The 21,319-nt window shown below is 35.3% G+C and overlaps 1 protein-coding gene across 7 annotated transcripts in view; it reads right to left on the reverse strand.

Moving 5' to 3' along the window:
- The window catches only part of RALGAPA1 (Ral GTPase activating protein catalytic subunit alpha 1), a 264,118-nt gene that overhangs the window by 51,925 nt on the left and 190,874 nt on the right, over positions 1–21,319 (reverse strand). For 6 of the 7 annotated variants that reach the window (XM_027065594.2, XM_053224366.1, XM_053224367.1 and 3 more), the window contains 2 exons: positions 15,528–15,651; positions 7,311–7,466 (listed from right to left, as the gene is read on the reverse strand). In XM_027065594.2, the coding sequence (XP_026921395.2) occupies positions 7,311–7,466; positions 15,528–15,651 (280 nt within the window). Of the gene's footprint in view, positions 1–7,310; positions 7,467–15,527; positions 15,652–21,319 lie in introns of those variants that run through there. The other variant, XR_008299366.1, reaches the window with a different exon arrangement.

The raw sequence follows: 21,319 nt of genomic DNA on the forward strand, positions 1-21,319 counted from the left end.
AGATTAGAGCAGAAATAAATGAAATAGAAACTAAAAACAATAGAACAGATGAATAAAACCAGGAGCTGGTTCTTTGAAAAGATCAACAAAATTGATAAACCTTTAGCCAGACTCTGAAAAAAAAAAAGAACCCAAATAAATATGATCAGAAATGAAAGAGGAGAAAGAACAACCAACACCACAGATATTCAAAAGATTATAAGAGAGTATTATGAAAAATTATATGCCCACAAATTGGACAACCTAGAAAGAACTGGATAAATTTCCAGAAACATAGAACCTTCCAAAACAGATTCAGAAAGAAATAGAAACTTTGAGCAGGTAAGTTACTAGCAACGAAACTAAATCAGTAATCACAAAACTCCCAACAAACAAAAGTCCAGAACCAGATAGCTTCACAGGTGAATTCTGTCAATATATAAAGAGGAGTTAAGATCTATTCTTCTCAAACTACTCTAAAAAAGAGAAGAGGAAGAAACGCTTCCAAATTCATTCTACAAGACTAGCATTATCCTGATACAAAAACCAGATAAAGACACTACAAAAAAAAAAAAAAACCCAAAAAACAAAAAGCAAAAACACTACAGGCCAGTATCTGATGAGCACAGATGCAAAATCTGCAACAAAATATTAGCAAACTGAATCCAACAATGCATTAAAAAAAATCATTCACCATGATCAGGTGGGATTTATTCCTGGGATGCAAGGGGTGTTTCAATTTTCAAAAATTAATCAACATGATAATCACATTAACAAGAAAAACAATAAAAACCATATGATCATCTCAAGAGATGCAGAAAAAAGATTTTACCACTCATGGTAAAATCTCTCAAAAAAGTAGGTTTAGGGGGAACATACCTCAACATAATAAAGACTATGGATGAAAAACCCACAGCTAACTTAATATTCAATGGTGAAAAACTCACCATTTGGATCTTTTCCTCCAAGATCAGGAACAAGACAAAGATGTCCACTCTCACTACTTCTATTCAACATAGTACTAGGAGTACTAACCACAGCAATCAGAAAAGAGAAAGAAAGAAAAGCCATCCAAATTTGTAAGGAAGAAGTAAACCTGTCACTATGTGCAAATGACATTATACAATAAACTCTAAAGACTCCACCAAAAAACTACGAGAACTGACAAATAAATTCAGTAAAGTTGTAAGGTACAAAGTCAATATATAGAAATACGTTGTATTTCTTGACACTAATAAAAAAGAGGGAGAAAGAGAAATTGAGAAAACAATCCCATTTACAATTGCTCCAAAAAGAATAAAATGCCTAGGAATAAACTGCACTCCTAAAACTATAAAACACTGATGAAGGAAACCGAAGATGACACAAATGGAAAGATATTCCTTGCTCATGGAATGGAAAAGCCAATGTTTTAAAATGTCCATACTGCCTAAACCAATCTATGAATTCAATAAAACCCTTATCAAAATACCAACAGCAATTTTTACAAAACTAGGATAATCCTAAAATTTGCATGGAACCATGAAAGACCCCAAAGAGCCAAAGCAATCTTGAGAAAGAACAAAGCTGGAGGTATCATAATCCCAGATTTCAAGATACACTACAAAACATTAGTAATCGAAACAGTATGGTACTAGTACAAAAACAGACACATAGATTAATGGAAGAGTACAGAGAGCCTAGAAATAAACCCGTGCTTATATGGTCAATTAATCTAAGACAAAGGAGGGAGAAATATACATGGGGGGAGAAGACAGTCCCTTCAACAAATAGTACTGGGAAAAGTGGACAGCATGCAAAAGAATGCTGCACTGGACATGCTTAAGAATGAAACTGGACCACTTTCCCACACCATACACACACAAAAAAACCTCAAAATGGATGAAACATCTAAATGTGAGACATGAAACCATAAAACTCCTAGAAGAAAACATCAGCAATAATTTGACATCAGCCACAGAAACATTTTTGTAGCTATGCCTTCTCAGACAAGGAAAACAAAAGCAAAATTAAACTACTGGGACTACAACAAAATAAAAAGCATTTGCATAGTGAAGAAAATCATCAACAAAAGGACAAGGCAGCCTACTGAATTAGAGAAGACATCTGCAAATAACATATCTGATAAGGACTTAATACACTATCTTAAATATATAGAGAACTTGTCCAACTTAACACCAAAATAATAACATGATTAAAAATGGCAGAGGACCTGAATGACATTTTTCCAAAGAAGACACACAGATGGCCAACAGACACATGAAAAGATGCTCAACATCATCAGGGAACAACAAATCAAAACCATAATGAGATACCACTTTACACCAGTCTGAATGGCTAGAATCAAAAACAAAACAAAAGAACTGCCATGAAATAATAAGTATCAGCAAGGATGTAGAGAAACAAGAACACTTGTGCACTGTTGGTGGAAATGCAAACTGGTGCAGTCACTGTGGAAAACAGTAAGGAAAACAGAATTATCATATGACCCAGTAATTCCACTACTGGGTATTTACTCAAAGAAAACAAAACACTAATTTGGAATGATATATGCACCTCTGTGTTTACTGCAGCATTATTTATAACAGCCAAGATACAGAAGCAATCCAAGTATCCATCCACAGATGAATGGATAAAGAAGATGTGGTAATATATATACATTAGAACATTACTCATCCATAAAAACAAATGAGATCTTATCATCAGTGACAATTTGGATGGACCAAAAGGTATAATGCTAAGTGAAACATCAGTCAAAAAAAGACAAATACCAAATGATTTCATTCATGTGTGGAACATAAGAAAAAGAACAAACTAACAAAGAAAAAATGGACAAAGACAAAATCAGATTCTTAAATACAGAGAAAGAAACCTGGTGGTTGCCAGAGGGGAGAAGGGTGGAAGGATAGGTGAAATAGATAAAAGAGATTAAGAGTACACTTATCAATAATAATAATGAGCACTGAGTAATGTACAGAACTGTTGAATCATTATACTGTACACCTAAAACTAATGTGACACTGTATGTGAATTATACTTTGGTGAAAAAGAAATTTCCAAACCCTAAAAATATTAAATAAAAAAAATTTTTAAAGGTGACAATGATAGATTATATTTTTTACCACCACAACAACAAAAACTTTCTGTAGGTGTGGATGAAACAAACTATTAGCGTTCAATGTTTAATCCCTCAAAATTCTCTAATAAATCCAGCACTTACAAATTTTACCATTTAATAATATAATTTTAATTAGAACTCAACCATTTAACAATTCTTAAATGATATAGTCCTCTCCAAAATTAATTTTTTTATGATAATGAATTGTTAAACATCTGTTTCAGAAACTTCTTAAGTAATTAAGGACAAACCCTCATGACTATTTTGAAGAAAATAAGAAATCTTACTTATTTGACATTTCAACAAAGGTCACAGGAAAAAGATTTTATTTATTTATTTATTTATTTATTTATTTATCTATCTATCTATCTATCTATCTATCTATCAATATATGAAATTTATTGTCAAATTGGTTTCCATACAACACCCAGTGCTCATCCCAAAAGGTGCCTTCCTAAATACCCATCACTCACCCTCCCACCCCCCATCAGCCCTCAGTTTGTTCTCAGTTTTTAAGAGTCTCTTATGCTTTGGCTCTCTCCCACTCTAACCTCTTTTTTTTTTTTTTCCTTCCCCTCCCCCATGGGTTTCTGTTAAGTTTCTCAGGATCCACATAAAAGTGAAAACAGATGGTATCTGTCTTTCTCTGTATGGCTTATTTCACTTAGCATCACACTCTCTAGTTCCATCCACGTTGCTACAAAGGGCCATATTTCGTTCTTTCTCATTGCCATGTAGTACTCCATTGTGTATATAAACCACAATTTCTTTATCCATTCATCAATTGATGGACATTTAGGCTCTTCCCATAATTTGGCTATTGTTGAGAGTGCTGCTTTAAACATTGGGGTACATGTGCCCCTATGCCTCAGTACTCCTGTATCCCTTGGGTAAATTCCTAGCAGTGCTATTGCTGGGTCATAGGGTAGGTCTATTTTTAATTTTCTGAGGAACCTCCACACTGTTTTCCAGAGTGGCTGCACCAATTTGCATTCCCACCAACAGTGCAAGAGGGTTCCTGTTTCTCCACATCCTCTCCAGCATCTATAGTCCCCTGATTTGTTCATTTTGACCACTCTGACTGGCGTGAGGTGATATCTGAGTGTGGTTTTGATTTGTATTTCCCTGATAAGGAGCGACGTTGAGCATCTTTTCATGTGCCTGTTGGCCATCCGGATGTCTTCTTTAGAGAAGTGTCTATTCATGTTTTCTGCCCATTTCTTCACTGGGTTATTTGTTTTTCGGGTGTGGAGTTTGGTGAGCTCTTTATAGATTTTGGATACTAGCCCTTTGTCTGATATGTCATTTGCAAATATCTTTTCCCATTCCGTTGGTTGCTTTTTAGTTTTGTTGGTTGTTTCCTTTGCTGCGCAGAAGCTTTTTATCTTCATAAGGTCCCAGTAATTCATTTTTGCTTTTAATTCCCTTGCCTTTGGGGATGTGTCGAGTAAGAGATTGCTACGGCTGAGGTCAGAGAGGTGTTTTCCTGCTTTCTCCTCTAGGGTTTTGATGGTTTCCTGTCTCACATTCAGGTCCTTTATCCATTTTGAGTTTATTTTTGTGAATGGTGTGAGAAAGTGGTCTAGTTTCAACCTTCTGTATGTTGCTGTCCAGTTCTCCCAGCACCATTTGTTAAAGAGACTGTCTTTTTTCCATTGGATGTTCTTTCCTGCTTTGTCAAGGATGAGTTGGCCATACGTTTGTGGGTCTAGTTCTGGGGTTTCTATTCTATTCCATTGGTCTATGTGTCTGTTTTTGTGCCAATACCATGCTGTCTTGATGATGACAGCTTTGTGGTAGAGGCTAAAGTCTGGGATTGTGATGCCTCCTGCTTTGGTCTTCTTCTTCAAAATTACTTTGGCTACTCGGGGCCTTTTGTGTTTCCATATGAATTTTAGAATTGCTTGTTCTAGTTTCGAGAAGAATGCTGGTGCAATTTTGATTGGGATTGCACTGAATGTGTAGATAGCTTTGGGTAGTATTGACATTTTGACAATATTTATTCTTCCAATCCATGAGCAGGGAATGTCTTTCCATTTCTTTATATCTTCTTCAATTACCTTCATAAGCTTTCTATAGTTTTCAGCATACAGATCTGTTACATCTTTGGTTAGATTTATTCCTAGGTATTTTATGCTTCTTGGTGCAATTGTGAATGGGATCAGTTTCTTTATTTGTCTTTCTGTTGCTTCATTGTTAGTGTATAAGAATGCAACTGATTTCTGTACATTGATTTTGTATCCTGCAACTTTGCTGAATTCATGTATCATTTCTAGCAGACTTTGGTGGAGTCTATCGGATTTTCCATGTATAATATCATGTCATCTGCAAAAAGCGAAAGCTTGACTTCATCTTTGCCAATTTTGATGCCTTTGATTTCCTTTTGTTGTCTGATTGCTGATGCTAGAACTTCCAACACTATGTTAAACAACAGCAGTGAGAGTGGGCATCCCTGCCGTGTTCCTGATCTCAGGGAAAAAGCTCTGAGTTTTTCCCCATTGAGGATGATGTTAGCTGTGGGCTTTTCATAAATGGCTTTTATGATGTTTAAGTATGTTCCTTCTATCCCAACTTTCTCAAGGGTTTTTATTAAGAAAGGGTGCTGGATTTTGTCAAAGGCTTTTTCTGCATCGATTGACAGGATCATATGGTTCTTATCTTTTCTTTTATTAATGTGATGTATCACGTTGATTGATTTGCGAATGTTGATCCAGCCCTGCATCCCAGGAATGAATCCCACTTGATCATGGTGAATAATTCTTTTTATATGCTGTTGAATTCGATTTGCTAGTATCTTATTGAGAATTTTTGCATCACAGGAAAAAGATTTTAAGTACCACATAATTATCATGCTTAATACAGTGAAGTAAAAATATCCTGACATAATTTTCTTTAAAAAATAAAAAAAAGCTTTTTAACAAAAAATGATGTACTACTTTGTTCTGTTCTTGTGTTTGCAATCTAAGATACTATTAATTTTACACTTTAGAAATTGTATATGGAGCCCTGAAAATGATAATGATAAATATGAGTCATGGGCAAGTTCTTAATGATTAAAATGATCTTTTTGCACTATACTCATAATTGTCTCTAGGTGTGACTTATTTTCATAGAGATTTAACATGAGTTGATGGAAGAAAGTGCTTAATTGAAGTTTTAATGAAGTTTTATACTCCAATCCAACTCTTTACCATCTTCTTGTCGGTATTCATGGTTCATTTTCTATTTCTAAAAACTACAGGACAAGAAATTCTATACTACTAAATTACTACTCATTGCAATCTAATTAGCATCCATATAGAATTATCAACCATTAGTCATTTAGTAGGCAATTTCCAATAGTATTCTAAACTGTAAACAGAAAGCATCAAGGGTATTAAATCAATCTTACCAAATATTTGCGAGCAGTTCTGAAGTTCCTTTACAAAAGAGCAGGAGAATAATCATTTTCATAGTTTATTAATAAAGCATAAAGAGTTTTGATATCAGGCAGAAGAGTATCAAGTAAAATGACCAATGATATTAAGTTAGCAGTTTTTAATAAATTGAAGGAGGAGGAGGAAGAGAAGGTAAAGAAATGTTGGACAAGGTAAGGTTTTACTCTTAAAAATATTTCTCCCTAAGAAAACCAAACATGGACTGAATATATACAACTGTGCTAGAACAACTTTTGAATGCCAGTGCCAGCCACAGAAAAATGGTAGTGTAGGTTTTAAAAGATGTGGGCCATCAAAACCATTCCATCATATCTCTCATAAATTCTAAGGCAGTAAAATGTTTTTCATAATTAATGAAGGCTTACTTTATTTGCTCTGTTAGTTTTAGTTAAAACTTGTGATAAAGTATGTTATATTTTAAGTGCTTTGTAATAATTTATCTATATTTTTTGCTCTCATTCAGTGTAACAGTTGTATCTATCCATGTATGAAAAGACTTGAAATACAATTTCACCAATTTGAACATATAAAGAAGTTTTCTCAATTTGTCATATCCCCATTTTCTTGAAGACAAATCCTTTGTTAAGGCAATTAACTTTCAATGTTATTGTTAAAGAAAACAGCATTTGCTTCACAACAATCCTGTTTCTGAAGACAGCATTAGGTGAAGAGTGTGGAGTACTCAGAAACAGTGCTTGATCAGTTACATTACTTACATATTTTATATATTTATTTTCTTAATTACTAGGATTTCAATGTTTTTTCTCAGCACTTACTTTTTTGGTCAAAGAGTCATCAGTATCAGAAGGCATTCTTGTTGATACATGAAATATTACTTCTACTGTGGAGGTAGCAAAATACGGTGTGGTCAATCCAGTGCTTTTGTTTTTTTGTAGTCCTCCCATGAAACCACAGTGGTTTGTAAGATTGACCTGGGAGCAATGAAGAGACACATAATATTAGTCAACTAAACAAAACTCAAGAACTTACTATTGAAAAAGACTCAAATTTCTCAATTTGCAAAAATATATGGAGAACAAGCCTTTTGCATGTTCTCAACTAATGCTTGATCCAGAATTATTAGTTAGAGCTGCTCTGTTCACACTGGTACTTTTTCTTAGGTATTTGAGGATGCCTAATTAGTAGGAGTTAATTAGGAAAGAAATCAACTGCTGTGCACTATGCATCTTTTGTTAGGCTACTAGGTGTTAATGCTAAATTGTGAAGGCTATGGGAGGACACCAAGGCCAGAGAGAAAAATCAAGTGGCAAAAACCAAGACTGGAAAGTTAAAACAATGATGTCACTTTGATAAGATGATTAATTAGGTATGTCATATTTACACATTGAAACTGGTTTCTTAATTATCAGTACCTATCACACAGCTCAGAACAAAAATACAAAAATGCAGAACTGTACTTCTCATGCATTAAAAAAATACAAATTAATCTGTGCAGATTTTTGCACATATTTTTTTCCTGAGTATAAATAAAAGACATGCTAATATCAGGGTCACTGCATTGAGTGATATTCCTTGGACTTGTGTGATACACAAAGCCAGCAACTTGTCTTACTGAAAATTAAAGAAATACTAGAAAGGAAAAAGAAACACAAAAGGAAAAAGAAACTTAAACACTGCTTGCATCTCTTCACTCGGAGAAACCACTTTTTTTAAAAAAAAATCTGATATATGGATGGACCTAGAGGGTATAATGCGAAGTAAAATAAGTCAGTCAGCTTATGATTTCACTCATATGCGGAATTTAAAAGACAGAATAGATGAGCAAAGAAAAAAAGGAACAAACAAAAAAGCAGACTCTTAAATATAGAAAACTGGTGGTTGCCAGAGGGAAGGGGGGGCAGCGTGGGTGAAATAGATAAAGGGAATTGAGTATACTTATTGTGATGAGCAATGAGTAATGTATACAATTATTGGATCATTATACTGTACACTTGAAAGTAACATAACAGTATGTTAATTATACTTCAATAAAAAATTAAAATTAAAAAAAATCCAAGTAACTGATAAAGTGAATTATAAAAACCAATCTTTGTACCATGTGAACTAATCATGTCTCAACTATCAATATCAGTTACAATGGCTGAACATATGAAAAATTAGTTTTTACACCACTACAAGATTGCCTCATCACTTATAAAATTAAAAAAAAAATTGGCTCAGTAATACATTCATATAATTAAAAATTCAAAAATATACCAAAATTCTTCCTTTGATAGCTCTTGTGTATAGCTACTCAGTTCCCCTTCCAGAAAGCAGTTTATTAAATATCCTTCCAAAAACGTTCTCTGTATATGCAATTAAATTCTTATATGTATGTGTGTATACACACACACAGCACACACATATAATGTTCTGCACCTTGCTTTTTTTTGCACTTAAAATACCCTGAAAAGTACTCATTAGTAAGTAAAGAGCTTCCTCATTTGTTTTGTTTTCATGGCTTCACAGAAGTTTATTTTCTTGATGTACAATAATTTAACTAGTCCCCTACTTGAAGGATATTTAGGCTGTTTCCAGTCTTTGCTATTATAGTCAATGCTGCAGTGAATAACACAGAATACATGTCATGTTGCATTTGTGAAAGTAGAAGTGTAGGACAAATAATTAAAAGTGGAACTGTAAGTCAAAGGGCATATGCACTTTTAATTTGAAGCTCACTACCAAATAGCTCTCTACAGATGTCACCAACAGTGAATACGAATACCTGTTTCCCTCATGGCCTCTCAAATATATTATCAAACTTTATGATCTTTGTTAATTATGATAGGTGAAAAATAGCATATAAGTGCAGACCTTTTGTTTTGTTTTAGTGAACAGGTTATTTATCTTCAGGTTAATTCTCTGATCATGTCATGGAGAAAAAGTCTCATTTTAGTGTTCCTTTGCTCTAAACACTTTTGTAATACTTGATGGTCTCTATGTTTTTAATTAAAATTTTTATCTAGAGATAACTGTAGATTCACAAGAAGTGTTATGTGACTTGTACCAGATTCCTCCAATGCAAAACTGTATTATAACCAGGATACTGGCATTGATACGATTAAGAAACAACATTTTCATCACAAGGATCCTCACTTCCCTCTTAACCTACCCCCTGAAACCCTGGCAATCAGTAATCTGTTTTTCACACTAAAATGGTCATTTCAAGAATGCCATATGGGGTGCCTGGATGGCTCAGTCAGTTAAGCGTCCAACTCCAGCTCAGGTCATGATTTCGCAGTCTGTGAGTTTGAGCTCTACATCGGGCTCTGTGCTGACAGTGCAGGGCTTGGAGCCTGCTTTAGATTCTGTGTCTCCCTCTCTCTCTTCCCCTCCCCTGCTTGCGCTCTCTCAAAAACAAATAAACATTAAAAAAATTTTTTTTAAAAGACATCAGACAGTGAAATAATTTTTTAATTATTTTTTCTATAAATGTTTTTATTTATTTTTGAGAGAGTGTGAGCAAGAAAGGGGCGGGGGGGGGACAGAGGATATGAAGCAGGCTCTGCACTGACAACAGCAAGCTCAATGTGGGGCTTGATCTCACGAACCATGAGATCATGACCTGACCTGAAGTCGGACACTCAATCAACTGAGCCACCCAGGTACCTCAGACAGTGAAATAATTTTTGTATCAACCATCAAACATAACTATGAAAATATCAGAGGGGAAGTAAAGCCTAGTGTATTTACCCATATTTTTTCTTGCCACGCTCTTACTTACTAGTGTTCCAAGGTTCTATCACTTCCTTTCTGTTAATAGAATGTCTTTTAGTTCTTCTTTTAGGGTAGGTCTGCAGGCAACAAGTTCTCTAAGTTTTCCTTCATCTGAGAATGTTTCGCTTTATTCCTTTACTAGCTATATGATTCTGGTTGACAGCATTTTTTTCTTTTAGCACTTGAAAAATATTGTCACTTTTTTCTGATGAGAAATTCACTATTATTCTAATTGTTTTCCCCTTATAGACGAGGAACAAATTTTCTCCGGATGCTTTTGACATTTTTTTGAGACTTCTTATTTTTCAGAAATTTAATTATGATGTGTCTTAGTATGGATTCCTTTAGATTTATCCTGTTTGGGTTTCACCCAGCTTCTTCAATCTGTAGCTTTATTAGCTTTATTTCTCCTGCCAAATTTAGGAAGTTTTCAACATTATCTCTTCAAGTAATTTTCAGACTCAACCTCTTTCTCGTCTCCCTCAGATAACAGGAATGTTAAATCTTTTGTCATAGTCCCATAGGTCTCTGATGCTTTGTTCATTGTCCTTAAATCTATTCTCTCTCTGGGGCACCTATGTAGCTCAGTCGGTTGAGTGTCCAATTCTTGATTTTGGCTCAGGTAATGATCCCAGGGTCATGGGATTGAGCCTTGTGCCAGGATCTGTGCTAAGCATGGAGCCTGCTTGAGATTCTCTCTTTCTCTCTCTCACCACCCCTACCTTCCTTCTGCCTTTGCCCCTTTCTCCACACAATGTGCTCTTGCTCTCTCTCTTTAAAAAAGTCTATTCTCTCTCTGCTGTTCACATTTTTTACTGTTTTATCTTTCACTTTATTGATTCTTCTGTACCCCCATATCTATCTGACTCTGTTGCTGTGCCCATCTACTGAGCTTTTTATTTCAGTAATGAAATTTTCAGTTCTAAAATTTCCATGTAGTTCTTTCTTGTATCTTCCTTTTTTTTTTTTTTAATTACTGAGACTTCCTATTTTTCATTTATTTCAATTGTGTTCTTCACTGCTTGTGAAGGCATTTATATTATGGTTATCCCAAAATCTTTGTCACCTGGTGTTGGTATCTACTGTCCTCTTTTCATTCAGTTTGAGGCCTCTCTGGGTCCTGGTATGATTTTTGATCAAAGCCTAGACATTTTCATGTTATGAGACTATACATCCTATTTAATCCTCCTGTCTTAGTTGGCTGTTTTGTGACACAGCTCTGTCAAAGAAGTGAGGTGGTTACTGCCTCACTATAGTTAGATGGAGGTTCCCCACTTAACTTCTGCTGACACCTGCAGAAGGGAGATCTTCATTACTGTTAGGTGGAGGCAGGAGTTCTGGTTTCCTATGTCGTATCCACTGAGACAAGGTTAGTCCTTAGTTAGTAGGGTTAGTCTCATTACTGCTGGATGATGGTGAAAGGCCTACTTTTCCACCAGGCCTCCTGTGATCTACCCAGTGGAGGAGGCAGGGTAACTCATTATGCTGGAGGTGGCAACAATTTCCAGGTTCCTCATGTAGTCTCCACTGACCTTGTGGTGTGGACTCTCATGAGGGTGAAAGTCTAGGCTCCCTAACTGACCTTTGTTGTCAGAAATGGAGATGGAAGTCAAAGTATTTACTTTGGTTGTTGGAGTTTGGTTGGTGTTTGCTTGGAGTAGAGCAGTTACTGTCTAAATATTTTCTTTCTCTAGATTGCCCCTTTCCTGATCCGTTGGCTAGAAAGAGTGGGCTTTTGTTGGGATTCTTTTGGTCAACGCTTGTTGATGTTTCTAGGTTGCTGGCTATTTCAGATTCAAGTTGGAGATATATGAGACAAAAAGAAAACCTTGAGAACCCATCATGATGTCATTCCTTGGTCCTGAGTTGGTCTGTCTTCTTCTCATCGCCTTTCAGAGTCTTTTAATATTTGTTTTATATGTAATGTCCAAAGTTTTTGTTACACTTAGTGTGAAGAGTAAGCAGAGTATGCCTCTTGATCTTCTTAAAAGTGAAAGTTTCCACTGTACAACTCAATGCACATTAATATATTCACAGGTAAGTGCAATCATCACCACAGTCAATCTTAGAACATTTTCATCACTTCAAAATGAAACCCTGTACTCTTTAGCTATCACCCTGATCTTCCCTCATCCTTCCAACTAGTCTGAAGCAACCACAAACCTATTTTCTGTACGTGTGTGTGTGTGTGTGTGTGTGTGTGTGTGTGTGTGTATGTTTCATATAAATGGATCATAACACCTGGTCTTTGTGACTGGTTTCTTTCATTTAACATAATATTTTCAAGGTACACCCACACTGGAGCACACATCAAGATTTCACTCTCTTCATAGCTAAATAATATTCCATTATAGTAATATACCACATTTTATCCATTCACCCATTGATAGACATTTGGGTTTTTTCCACCTTTTGGCTATTGTGGAAATGCTACTATGAACATTCATGTACAAGTTTTTGTCTATATATACAATTCCATTTCTCTTGGATACCTATCTAAGAGTGGAATTTCTGATCATATGGTAATTCAGTGTTCTACTATTTGATGAGCTTCCAGATTGTTCTCCACAGCAGTTGCACTATTTCACATTCCTAATAGCAGTGTAAGAGGGTTCAGATTGTGGTGAATCCTACCCTACAGTTGTTAGTATTCGACTTTTTGATCCTAGCCATCTTAATGGGTGTGAAGTAGTTTTTTTCTGTGGCTTTGATTTGCATTTTTCTGATAATGATGTTGAGCATCTTTTCATGAGCCTCCTGGCTATCTGCATATCTTATTAAGAGAAATGTTTATTCAGGTCCTAATTTTTTAATTGGGTTGTTTTCTAATTATTGATTTGTAGGAGTTCTTTGTATATCTTAGATAGAAGTCCCTTATCACATATATGATTTCAGTTATTTTCTCAAATTCTGTGGGTTGTCTTTTCACATTATTTATGATGCCCTTTGAAGCATCAAAGTTTAAAGTCTGAAGTCCAATTTATTTATTTTTCCTTTGTTGCTCATGTTTTTAGTGTCATATCTAAAAATCCCTTTTATTTGTCAATTATACCTCCATAAAGCAAGGAAAAAAAAGCCTTATCCAAATCCAAGGTCATGAAAATTTACCTCATGTTGTCTTTTAAGAGTTTCATACTTTTAGCTTTTACAATTAGGTTTTTGACCCTTTTTGAGTTAATTTTTGTATATAGTGTGAGGTAATAGTCCAACTTTATTCTTTTGCATGTGGCTTTCCAGTTGTTCTGGCACCATTTGTTGAAAAGACTATTCTTTCTCCACTGGATGGTGCTGTCACTTGTTAAAAATCAGTTGACCATAGATATATGAGTTTAGTTCTAGAATCTCAATTCTTTTCCATTGATCAATATGTCTATTTTTGGTGCACTGCCATACTGTTTGATTACTATTGCTTGTGTTAAGTTTTGAAATAAGGAAATGTGAGTACTGCTAATTTGTTCTTTTCCAAATGTCTCTTGCTTTTACTAATATGTTTCTGTTTTTTTTTTAACAGAAAATTTATTTAGAGTGTTTATACTTTCTGAAGCACTTTCACGTAACTAATCTCAACTGAACTTCCCATATCTATTGCCTAAAATAGATTACCTTGACAAATACGCAAACAGGAACAGAGACCCCAAGTAACTCAAAGTGAAATAACATGTAAGGTAAGCCATAAAAATATATACCGAATGCTAAAGGCTTATGTATCGGACACTGTACAAGGCACTGGGATGTCTTTTAAAAGGAAAAATCAGAGGTGCCTAGGTGGCTCAGTTGGTTAAGCGTCTGACTCTTGGTTTAGGCTTAGGTCATGATTTAATGGTTTGTGAGTTCAAGCCCCTCATAACTGTGCACCACCCGTACAGAGCCTGCTTAGGATTCTCTCTCTCCCTCTCTCTCTGCCCCTCCCCTGATCGTTCACTCTCAAAATAAATGAATAAACTTAAAAAAAAAATGAAGGCTAGTTTAACAACAACAAACAAAGGAAAGTTCAATGAGATCAAAGTGCTTTTCCTCTAGGAGGAGCTTATAGTCTAGTGCAGTGGTCTTCAGCAATTTTGCTCATGTACTATAAGAATTTTAAGAAACTATGTATTAAACTGACAACTATAATGAAAATTTTCATCATTAGTTTAAACTACTACAAAAGATATCATTTCTAGTGTACGGTATGTCACATGTATATGCTTTTAATATATTTTCATCAAAATTGTAGAGCTACTGATTTGGCTGATACAGTATATATAAAATGCCTGCGATTAATGACAAATCGATCAGCCAGCATCAAATTCCCTTTCTGATAGAAAATGTCTGACACTTCCTGTGTCAATTTGGGTAAACATATTAATCCAAATTTCTATGACAAATACCTCCCTTCTGAGTTAACAATTCTAAGATAGACAGATTTGGTACAGGAACCTTGACATGAGCAGGTTGCCAGGATAACATGAAGTGCAGTGCCTTTCAACATTTGTTGATTTGCTGGCAGAGACTCTCTCAGAACATGCCTTCTTGAATGAACTTTTTTTTTGGCATCAAACATTTTGGGGCAATGTAGGACTCAAATGAGTGTGTGGTATGCCTTTCTTTTAAAAAGTTGAAGAACTGAAAAGGTGAGGCAAGTGACTGCAGAAAGGTTTTCAGGCATTAATTTCAGTAAAGTTGAGGAACTAGAAATTAATCTCCTCTAAACTAACCTAAAAGCCTTGGTACAGCACTAAAGATATTCATATCTTAGTTTGAAGATCACTTGTCTAGTGGTCACAGCTGTGAGGAAAATCCAGCTCTCCTAAACCTATGACTTCAGTGCTCTCTAACAATATACTGACTCATTAAAAAAACCAACAACCTTCCTTTCAAGGTCTGAACTGCTTCTGTCTTTGCAGATGGGAAATAAAGCAGAAACAATAACAAACCATCGTTAAGTTGTTGAGTCTCCTAAAATAATTCTAAAATAAGCTAGAAAGCAAAAGAAAACCACTGCTTCCAAATAAAAATACAATGATATTTGGTATAATTTAAAAACAATACCTCCCAATCGGGGTGCTTAGGAGGCTCAGTCGGTTCAGTGTCCAACTCTGGATTTCAGCTCTGGTTGTGACCTCATGGTTCCTGAGTTTGAACACTGTGTTGGGCTTTGTGCTGATAGTGCGGAAACTGTTTGGGATTCTCTCTCTCTTCCTCTCTCTCTCTCTCTCTCTTTCTGTACCTCCCCCACTTGCGATCTTTCTCAAAAATAAACAAACATAAAAAAAAAAAAGAAATAAAAACAATACCTCCCAACCAAGACCGGCTACAAAATCTTCATATGCTTGACTTCCACCTGTATTGGTGAGAATGGAATGTTTGTCTTCTTGTCCTTCAGCAACATAAAACACTGCGATCTTGTGAGTCTCTCGACTGTAAAATAAAAGATTATACCATTCATTTAATCATTAATTTATCTATTCACTCATGCAATAATTAAGTTCAATGTACAAAGTATGTGGCAATAAAAAGAGGAAAATGAATTAAATCTTATAACCTACAGAGGAAGATATGTAATTGTAAGTAAAAAATTAGGAAAGTTATAAACTTGCCAGTGGAATAAAAGAAAGGTATGATTACTTCCGACTGGAGAAACAGAGAGACACTTAAAGGAAAGAGTAATGCTAAGTTTGGTGAAGGCAAGTGAGATCTGACAAATGAAGAGGAGAAAAGAGTATCAGGAAAGACATGTGTGAATGCATGAAGCACCCAAAGAATTATCTATTGTACAATGTAGATGAATCCTAGAGTTAAATGGATGTGTTTTAGAAATAAAACTAAGTATAGCAGTAGAAATATGAGTGAGAAATGATCCATTTCTTCAAAGTACAAAATAAGAAATTTATACACAAATATTATAGAACCATATGGAATAACTGACAAAGTCTTGGACATTTTTTTAAGGTCTCCCTCAAATTAAAACTGCTCATAAAAACAAATTTCTTGAGTGACATTTGGCCTTCCAAGTTAACTAGGGCATACTACATTCGGTCTAGGGTGATTTAACAACGCATGGACTAATGAACTTTATGATCAGAGATAATGTTTTCACTACTATAGTATGTAGGAATTAAAAAGGAAGCAAACAAACCTAAGAAAGTTTAGTCAGACAACTATATTTTCCTACACATTTTGAAGGAGCTATAAGGTCATGAATGTGGGTTTCAACATCAGCGACTTAAAATCAGGAACGAAGATATTTTAGCTGCTTTCACTGATAGCAATATTTCACTTTATGTGGTGAACACTTAGGCGATTTTCGGTGTATTTAGTGTACTGGCGGGATAATCTAACCCAAGGAATAAAATATAATTTTGGGGGGGGGAGGGGGACAACTTCCAGAATTATAGAGTAAGAATCTCAGTGGACCCTTTCCCAGTCAAAATAATAATCTCAGTGATGAGGATGATTTTTTAAAAATCACTTAAAGTCTCTTAATATTGTCTTAAGGGCATATAGCAAATGGCGAAACATACATTTAAGAAAATCTATCAAATCTGGTAAAAACAGAGTGAATCTTTGGCATCTGAGCCATGACTGCTCCCTTATGCTACCCCTTTACTTCCATATTACAGCTTTACCCTGGGCATTGTACTTAGGCCAAGATAAGGGTTCCTCATCCCCTCCAGGTCCCAGACTGGAAATATGGTCTCACCCTGGGAGCAGCAGTCTGCTGGCTGTGTTTCTCTTCCACCCAGTTCCATGCTGCATAAACTATTCTAGGCAGCTATGGCCTCTCTTACAACAGAAATTCTAGGTGCAAAAGGCTGAGTCTGTTCCAATTTTCCCCACCCTAGCTTATCAGTGGGATAAAGGTTTCACACTGATAGGGGAAAGAAAGGTAGGAAGATGAAGAACTGCCAATCCCTCCCCAAGTGTCCACTTATAGAGGTAGGGTATTACTCTAGGAAAAGTTGGTCCTTGACCCCAGCTCAGGTATAATACAGTGGCAGAGTACTGATCAGGGTGAAGGGCAGATCATATGGACAAAGAGCTCAGTAGCAGCTCTGCCTGAGGGGAATGATTTTATTTTGAAACAAAACTCCATGCCTATGGGTATTGTCAAAAACAAGAAAAAGCACGGTGGAAAAAAGCAATTAAGAGAAGTAGCACCTCCCGACACAAGTAAAAGAGCACAACAGCCAAGAGAGAAAGAGAAGTAGAAAGAGAGAGCCAAGAAGAACCCTCTTGAGAACACAGTCAAGTCTAGGGGTCAAGAAACCTGTGTACATGTACTAACTGGAACCCACACAAGAGCAATCAGAGTAAGATGCAGGATAGGAAAGCATTCCCCAACCCACACAGACTTACCAACACAAAGTTAAGCCTCATAGTACTCTACTTAAACTCAGGGTCAACTCCTAGGAAGCCACAACTTAAAAACAACATCCAGTCAACGACTGTGCATATCCAAGGCCGTACTCTCTTTGGAGCAACCAGAGAGCAAACCTCCAAGGTACTAGTCTCTGGGTGAACATGGGATTAAAAATATAAACACTCTGACTATGACAGCAACCTCTAAGCCACACACATCCACAATAAACAACAAAAAACTAACTGGTGAAGGGGGCCAAAGTAGAAACTTAAATATTAGATTATGTCAGCCCAGGGAGAACCCATGGTAGCCCTGCTAAAAGATAAGAAACTTAAAAAATTTTTTTGAGCAGGGAGATCTGAGGCTGCACATTGTGGGGAAATAGACTTTGTAGGATTAGTTTAGCCCCATCATTAGAAAATAAATGATCAAGTAAACAACCACCACTACCAATACACTTTTGATTCAAAGACACAAATAATGTTGAAAGCAAAATAAATGGAAAAAGATACCATGCAAACAGTAACCAAGAAATCTGGGGTGGCTACAGTTAGTATTAGACTTTAAAACAAAAAATGTTAGTGATAAAGAGACATTTCCTAATGTTAAAAGGTCAACCTACTAAGAAGATATAAAATTAACACACATGTACTCACACAGAGCTTCAAAATAAATGAAACAAAAACAGAATTGGAGACAGAAACAGACACTTCTACAATCGTAGTTGAAGACTTCAATACCCTAGTTACAATATTAGACAAAGAAAAGAGTATCAACAGGAAAACAGAAGACTTGAACAACACTATAAACCAACTAGACCTAAAAGGACATCTATAGAACACGCCAGAAAGTGGAGAAACACATTCTTCTAGCAGAAAACACATTCTTCTCAAGAATACAAGAACATCCTTCAGGCCAGATCATTTGGTAATTAAAAAGCCTCAATAAATTTGAAAAGACTGAAATTATGCAAAGTATATTTTCTAATCACAATGGAATGAAATTAGAAATCGATAAAAAGAAAAAAAACTTTGGAAATTTCACATACATGTAGAAATGAAACAATGTACTCCTAAATAACTGAAAGAATAAATGTCAAGGGAAGTAAGAAAATACTTAGAGATGATGAAAATGAAAACATAACATACCAAAAGTGATGGCATGCAGGTAAAGCAGTGCTCATTGGTAAATTTATAGATTTAAATGCTTATATTAAAAAAAGATGGGGTGCGGGGGTGGCTCAGTTGGTTAAGCGTTTGACTCTTGATTGATTTCGGCTCAAGTCATGATCTCAAGGTTTGTGAATTCGAGCTCCACATGGGGCTCTGCACTGACAGTGTGGAGCCTGTTTGGGATTCTCTCTCTCGCTCTCTTTCTGACTCTCCCCTGCTCATGCTCTCTCAATCTCCCTCTCAAAATAAATAACTTAAAAAAAAAAAGATGGAAAGATCTTGCATCAATAACTAAACTTTCTACCTTAAAAAACTAGAAGAAGAGCAACTAAAATCAAAGCAGGTAGAGGAAGGAATTAATAAAAACTAGAGTGGAAAGAAAATGAAATGGAACAGAAAAACAACAGAGAAAAAATCAACAAAACCAAAAATTGGTTCTTTGAGATAATAAAAAAAAATTGAACCTTATAGCTAGACTGAACAAGAAAACAAGAAGAATCAAATTACTAAAATCAGAAACTAAAGAGATATCATTATACATGTTACAGAAATAAAAAAGATTATAAGGCAACTATGAACAACAATATTAATTTATGCCAACAAATTAGATAACTTAGATTAAATGGAAAAATACCTAGAGACACAAATTACTAAATTCAACTCAAGAGGAAACAGAACACCTGAGTAGACCAATAACAAAGAGAATCAATTAGTAATATGACTGCAAAGGAATAAATAAAACTACATCCACTTGCAGATGAGATGATTTTGTATATAGAAAGGAATCTACTAAAAAGTTTTTAGAGCTATTAAATGAGTTCAGGAGGGTTCAGGATACAATACCCACATGTAAAAATCAAGTATTTCTATATACCAACAATGAACAATCAGAAAACAAACATAAGAAAATTCCTTTTATAAAGCCATGTCACTAAAACTAATGAATTACTTAGGTAAATAGGTACAAAAGTACTCAACAAAAAGTTAAGCATAAAACTTATACTCTGAAAACAGAAGTTCAAAACTTATACTCTGAAAAATCACAAAACATTGTCAAACAAAATTAAAGATCTTTAAAAAAAATTTCACACTCATGGACGGAAAGACTTAATATTGTTAAGATAGTACCCTCAAACTGATCGACAAACTTAATGTAATCCCTATCAAAATCCCTGCTGCTGTTTTTGTAAAAATTGACAAGCTCAGTCTAAAATTCATAGGAACATATAAAAGATCTGGAATGGCCACAACTATCTTGAAAAAAAAAAAAAAGACAAAGTTGGAGGACTCATAATCCCAATTTAAAAACTTGCTACATTGCAGCAGCAATCAATGCACTGTGATAGTGTCATAAGAAGTGACAAACAGGTCTATATGGAACAGAATCTTTGGTCCAGAAATAAACATTTATATTCACTGTCAATTGCTTTTTGACAACAGTACCAAGACAATTCAATGGGAAAAGAAGAATCATGTCAACAAACAGTGCTGGGGCAAATGGATATCCACAAGCAGAAGAATGAAGTTGAATTCTTACCTCGCAACTTCTGATCTTACACCAAAAACAACAATCAAAATGAACCACAGATCTTAATACAAGGTCTACAACTGTAAAAGTCTTATAAAAATGTTTATAAAATTATAAAGTGTCCATGTAAAAAATGTGTATATGAATATTCATGGCATCATTATTAATATCTAAAAAGTGAAACCAATCCAAATGTCCATCAACTGATGAATAAACAGAAATGCAGTATATTCATATAATGGAATATTATTCAGCAATAAAAAAAATCAAGTGCTGAGATATACTTGCAATATGGAATAACTTTGAAAACACTGTGCTAAGAAGCCTGCCACAAAAGACTATATACTGTTTGACTCCTTTTGTAGGATATGCCCAGTATAGGCACATCTGCAGAAACAGAAAGTAGATTAGTATTGTCTAGACCTGAGGAGTATGGGGCACCTGGGTGGCTCAGTCGGTTAAGTATCTGACTTTGGCTCAGGTCATGATCTCATGGTCTGTGGGTTCAAGCCCTGCGTCGGGCTCTGAGCAGACAGCCCAGAGCCTGGAGCCTGCTTTGAATTCTGTGTCTCCCTCTCTTTCTGCCCCTCCCCTGCTCATGCTCTGTCTCTGTCTCAAAAATAAATAAACATTAAAAAAAAAGAAAATTTTTAGAGCTAGTGAGTGTGGTGGGGGATGGTTGGCAGTAATGGGGAGTTACTGGTAATGGGTATGGGTCTCCTTTCGAAGGGACTAAAATATTCTAAAATTAGGTTGTCATGATAGTTGCACAACCCTTGAATGCACTAAAAACACGTACACTTTAAATGAGTAAAATGTATGGTATAAGAAATACATCTCAAGAAAGCTGTTAAGAACTTAACTTCGAAGCATGATCCACTATATATAAATTCTGATCCTGGAAGAAAGGGAACTTCTCCGTGTTCTTACCTTGTGTGTCTGTGTCATGGTTTGGGAATTCTTGCAATATTTCAAACATTTTCATTTTATTTAGGCAAAGGACTATTAATTAGAACTCATAAATCA

Source organism: Acinonyx jubatus, chromosome B3, assembly GCF_027475565.1.
Source record: "Acinonyx jubatus isolate Ajub_Pintada_27869175 chromosome B3, VMU_Ajub_asm_v1.0, whole genome shotgun sequence".
NCBI lineage: Eukaryota > Metazoa > Chordata > Mammalia > Carnivora > Felidae > Acinonyx > Acinonyx jubatus.